This window comes from Etheostoma spectabile, chromosome 20 (assembly GCF_008692095.1).
Source record: "Etheostoma spectabile isolate EspeVRDwgs_2016 chromosome 20, UIUC_Espe_1.0, whole genome shotgun sequence".
NCBI classification, from domain to species: domain Eukaryota; kingdom Metazoa; phylum Chordata; class Actinopteri; order Perciformes; family Percidae; genus Etheostoma; species Etheostoma spectabile.
This window is the reverse complement of record NC_045752.1, coordinates 10,865,377-10,871,376: the sequence shown is the minus strand read 5'-3', so window position 1 is coordinate 10,871,376 and position 6,000 is coordinate 10,865,377. Positions and strand designations below refer to the sequence as shown.

Genomic DNA, 6,000 nt, shown 5'->3' with positions numbered 1-6,000 from the left:
CACACACACACACACACACACACACAGGAGCAAACACAGCACCTACTCGGCTGCCCTAACCTATTCTACAACCCCTGCGCTGCACCCCTGCCCTCTTAACTCTTCACTTGCCATAGTTTGTCTAGTCAAGAAAGATGACTGTATGAATGTAACACGTCAGCAGAGCGAGGGCTTCGCTCAGCGCTTCCTGCTACTCTCAAACTCTACTGCTTAGAGTGTCAGCAATAAATGAATTAAGTCTCACATAATGGACAGTCAGATTGTACAACTCAGTAGGCTTCACTCATATACAATAGAAACCTTCCCTCTTACGCATAAGAGTGTGAGGAGCTATTCACCACTACAACAGTGTGCTTTAAACAATTAGTCCTGATCCCAAAGGTTTGCTGTTGTTGTGTAATTTGGCCAGATGTTGCAGAAATAAAGTCATGAAGTATGTGAGGGAACTAGCTGGCAGTTCAGCCCTGTTTCACTACTTTCCTTTTATTTTTCCTTCTTTGCTCTTCAGCTTATCTCCAAACCAAACAGGAATTAAACGGCGCTCGGAGCCTGGGGCCCTTCCACTGAACCACGTTCTGTTTACGGTTCAAGCAGAAATCAGGCCTGTGATGAGGTTGTTTACTGAACAGGCAGATACACCCTGCGGCTAAAAGATTGGGAGCACTCCACTACACCCATATTCAAACTCTCATTAGCATTAGCCATGTCCTCTTGAACTCACCAATTCCATGCACTTTGTCTCAATCCACAAGCAGCGGCCAATCAATGCCATCTTTACTGTAATCACTTGATGTGCTATAAATTGCATTGTGACTTTGTTAAATTCTCAGCTTTGATAGATTTAACTGGCATCAGGAGTCAGAAAAAAGTAAATCAGAAGTAAATGCATTCAGTTGAAAGGCTGATCTTACTTTATGAGGCGCTTTGTTGTTGTTTTCCGGATCTCTCCCTCTCTGGCACTGCTTGGTGGCTTTGGGGCGAGAACAGGAGTAACACAGGTTTGAATGTGGCTGTGGCTGTGATTGGGGCGAACACGAAAGCTGGAGAGAAGGCAGCTGGATGAGTTTGTGGGAGATTGGATGTGTGGAGTACCTGTCTGGTCTGGAAATTGAGCCTAAAAAAACAAGAAAGACAACTGTTATTTAATGTCAGTGTCATTGAGACGGTAAAAAAACCCGTTTTCAAATCAATTTGCAATGATTGCCGTGATTGTAGTTTAACCTTTATGGGAAGTCAGTATAAGGCTGTCAGGACCGTAAGAGCAGCTAAGAACAATGACTATTCACTGATCAACCATTATTCATCACAATGGGACAAAACATTGTATATATCAGCTAATTTCCACCGTATGCATATTTGCTGTCAGCTTTATTCACAATTGACAAATGGTTGGGTATATGGCTGGGAGATATGGAGAAAATCAGATATCATGATATTCTTGACCTAATACCTCGATATTGATATTGTAGTGTTGACAACTGATGCTTTGACAAAATATCTTCACACTTAGATTCAAGATAAATAATCAGTAATGTGAATATATTGACTAAATGGGGAAAAGGCAAATAATAGAACAGCTAGAACAATCTGGTAAGTTCAGAAAATGACATAACTTTACTGTAATACAGCCTTTAAAACCAGGAAAAGACAACACTTACGTCATATCACGATTTTACAATATCCAAAATCGAAGACGATATCTATTCTCATATCATGATATCGATATAATATTAATATATTGGCCAGCCCTAGTTGGGTATGGTTTACTTGCAACTATGTCAAACTGTTCTGTTTTTGACAACACTCCAACTTTCATTCAAATGAACTGTCTGCAACTGACCAATTTACATTACTTTAAGTCATGTTAACTCAACAAAGGATAAGGATAAGTCGCAGGCCAGAAAATAACTTTGACCAAAGTTGGTGGAGCCAGAGAGATTACGGAAAGGATTCAAAAAATACAAGCCAGAATTTCTTTGACACCTGCAGATGTTTTAAAATACAACTTTTTTTCTTTAATTTTACAACTTTGAAATCTACTTGGTCAAGATATGTTAAAATTTAAAACATAACAGGCTGACTTTCATTAAACACTATGTAAGACTGAATCTACAGGGCTTTATCTGCCTCAGATATTAAACATGCTCATAAAAAAATCTTAAAATCCCCTGTAACAGAGTCTTAAATACTAGTCAGGTGTCAGCTGTAAGAAAAGGTAATGCACAGCCATGATATAATTAAGAATTTTGAATTACTATGATCTCCCAAAGCATTTTAAGGTAATGTAAACATTGGAAAAAATAGGTTTCATTTTTAACAAAAAAGTTTAAATTTACTATACTCTTACCACATATTAGTATGCATGAACAAATGCATAGCATGGGTTTAAAATAAAAACTGAATGTTTTATTGACTTTTGAGAATGGCATAGGTATTCAGAATTAAGTCAAAATTCCTAAATATGGTTGTTTTTATTCAGAATTTTCTCAATGTAGTGCCAATATTTTCCTTATATATAAATGTATGTGTCATTGTCTCTGTATTGTCCATATTTTTGAAAGGATGTTACAGTATGTTCTGTATGTACTAAAAAAATTAAATCAAACTTAATTCCAAAAGAGGAAAAAGAAAGTACAATCACATTTAGAATGGGTAAGTCATGGGAATAAAAGTTTCTGATCATTTAGGTGAAATATCAAAGTGCTTGACATGAATTAGTGCAGATATTAATGAAATGCCATCCAGTATCAAAACAAGAACCTTATTTTTGCAGTTGGCAGCACTGAAAAGCAAATTCTTCACATTATGAATTTGTTTGTACAAGATCTCTTCAAAGGCTCGGGAAGGGGGGAAATACTGTTTTCATTCTAAAATAAAATTTTACAGCCACATTTCACTCTGTCCTTGCTGGGGAATGCTTTGCATACATTCCTTCCACATCTCATGTCCATGCTATTTTCTCTTTATCTAAAAAGCTAATGGTTTTCCAGTTTCACAGCGCTGCCGCTCAAAGGGCCGGCAGTGTGACAGGGAATATCTGATGTAATTTGTGTGTTGATAAATGAGAAGCTAAGTTTCCAGGTTGCAAGGCCTATGGCCGCAATTCAGTTTGAGCGGGAACAGTAAGGCCACCTTTCTTTGGCTGCCAGGTGGCACAGAGCCAAGCCTGTGGAGGAGCCGCATAGTCTGCACCCAGTAACTGGAACGTGGACTCTTGAGCCCGGAACAGCCCCCTGTCTCTTTCTCTTCTCACAGAAGTACACACTCATACACATAGATGTACATGAGCACTGACACTAGATGAAGCACTTCCTTTTGTGTCTTCAGTTGATCCAAAATGATCAATTCAGAAAAGCCATTAAGGTGAGTTCAGCAATATAAAGGGCATTAGTATCAAAAAGACCAAAGCCCCTATGGAGTTGTCAAGTCATTGACTAATTCCTGGACCAATAGACATTGCTAGGTCGGACTGGCAGAGAGAACCATGTGGGTGGAATGAATGGGTAGGGATGACAAGGATTTTAGGGAGGGATACCTGATTAAATGGTGAGACAACCATACCCAGAGTCGACCTTCCTATGACCTCAGTGTGTGAAGGTTGAACAACAGGATGGCTCTGTTGTAAAGAACACATGCAGGAGTTTGATGGATGTCAGCAATAAGAGAAACTTGGTCAACTGTGTTCAGTCTATAAGATGAATAAAAAGGGGAATGGAAAAGGGAAAGCATGGGATCACTTTCATAAAGGTTCTTGCATAAGGCTGCCGGACCAGGCCAAGAAAAACATCACCTCAAATGCATTAATTAAGACTTAACCAAGACGATGAAAAAACAATGACGTGAGACGACAAATTGGAAAAAAGTGGGTGCATCCAATCATTCCACCCTGTAAGCTGTCCTATGGCACTCTCCTGTCTTAATTTCTCTCCATCCATACACGGACTCCACAAAATCCTCTGGAAAATGAATATGCTCTTCCTGTTAAGATCCTCTTTCAAAGCAACTGTACAGAAAAAGAGGGGCCTTTCCCTTTTCTCTAAACATTCAAATTATGTTGCGCAAAGACCTCTATACTGTCTCTAATCTCCCTCTATAAACAGCCAAATCACATCTGTCACAGCTAGCCAGGCATGACTAAAAGGTTTTTTGTCGCTACATTACTACTGCTGAGAAAATCATATCCTAAAATGTTATTTGTGTTGTAATGGGATCACAAATGGAGCTCAAATCTGATATGGACTGTAAAGACTTCAAACTCATAATGGACTCTGTACCGGGGCCTCTCTAGTGCCCTCATGGGCAGCATTCCTTGATTCCTCACCTTCCAATATAAACCTAGCAGAGACACTTAGTCAAACAATGTAATCTTGGGGTGAGGAGTCATGTTCGGCTCTCCAGGAATGAGCTCCTGTTGAGGAGGATATTCCCACCGAACACCATTTTGTGAGTGGTTTGAAAAGAGATTCTCAAAATAGCTTTGTAAATGCTAACAAAAAAAGCTTTTCCTTTTGATGTGGGTTTATTACACTATTTTGGACAGCACAGTGCTAAGAGAAGGTACAGACACAAACATGAAATTTGTTCCTGAGTTATAGCTCAATAGCTCTCATACAAGTCCAGGTTTCATCCATGTGGCGTATCTATTAAAGTAAGGCAACAAAAGGAACTGAAAAACAAAATTATCTTAACTCTTTAACTAAACCTTAATTGAGCAAAACAAAAAGGCCTGAGCTTTTTCATAAGAACAAATAGAATCAATCAACAACAGATTCCAGTAACATGATGCCGTTGAGATTCACAGCTTCTAAACACCCGGGGCAGTAGTAAACAGGGAAATCATTCATCCACCAAAGGACCAAGAATTAAACCTGTGTGTCTGAAAGTAACTACCCAGCTATCGTGCTCTTGATGATGGAATTTGGCCCGGTTGGCAGCTCACTGTGCTCTGTAAACAGGACACTTTTAACTTTAATCAGTGTAGTCAATAAAGTATCATATTTATCATAAAATATACTGGGGGGAAAAAACACTCTCTTATATACCTGGCGTCTGCAATGGCTCTGGTCCAGAAATTGTCGAGACTGAAGTCTTTGCTGTTGCAGTTTCTGGATAGCAAACTGGAGCTGGTAGTTTCCTTGGGTGGGCTGGTAGCGCTGCTGGTGGTTCACCCTTGTCACCAAGCTATAGTCATTCTGCATTTGCCCATCCCAAAGACCCTCCTCATCCTTCAGTGGCCTGGGGCTTGGAGAGGAGAAATGAAGAGGTCAGCCAAAATTGACAGAATCAAAATCAACAACAAGAAACACACACTGTTTTTCACCTCCGACTTAATTGTACTCTAATAGAACTTGCACATCTATGAAGGTTTCACCTCATGTTGGAAAACTCACCATTCTCCAAGCTCATTTGCTTTCTTGAGGAGAGTCAGATGAGAGGCCAGCTACTGGTTAGCTTAGCTGAGCATAAACACTGTTAGGCAGATTTTTAGTTGTCTTTGGACAGAGCCGGGCTAGCTAAGATAACCGGCAGCTGGCTACAGCTTCATTTTGAGATCTTTTCATTTAACTCTCGGCAAAAAAGCAAATAAACGTATTTCGCAAAATGTCAATCTATTTTTGTTTTGTTTTTGGAAGAAACTTTATTATTCATCATATACATTCATACAGTACAATGAAGTAAAATGTAATCTCTGCATTTAACCCATCCTAAGCATCAGGAGCAGTGGACAGCCACACAGTGTCCGGGGAGCAACTTGGGGTTCAGTGTCTTGCTTTTAGGACACTTTGACATGTGGCCGGAGCCTGGCATCAAACCACCAATCTTGTGGTTCACCCACTCTACCTCTGAGCCACAGCCACTCCTGTGTAGTTGTGTGAAGCTGAGATGTGATAATTCTACTATAGCGCAAAATATTCTTTGTTATTAAACTGGTAGTTAAATACATTTTAGGGAGGGTTACCTTTATTTTAGACATAGAGTGTAGAAAACAGAGAGAGGGGA

At 39.6% G+C, this 6,000-nt stretch overlaps 1 protein-coding gene across 5 annotated transcripts in view; it reads right to left on the bottom strand.

Annotated features, from left to right (window-relative positions):
- The window catches only part of ttll5 (tubulin tyrosine ligase-like family, member 5), a 46,973-nt gene that overhangs the window by 6,261 nt on the left and 34,712 nt on the right, over nucleotides 1-6,000 (bottom strand). For all 5 annotated transcript variants that reach the window (XM_032500306.1, XM_032500310.1, XM_032500307.1 and 2 more), the window contains 2 exons: nucleotides 5,043-5,241; nucleotides 912-1,114 (listed from right to left, as the gene is read on the bottom strand). In XM_032500306.1, coding sequence (XP_032356197.1) covers nucleotides 912-1,114; nucleotides 5,043-5,241 — 402 coding nt within the window. The remainder of the gene's footprint in view (nucleotides 1-911; nucleotides 1,115-5,042; nucleotides 5,242-6,000) is intronic.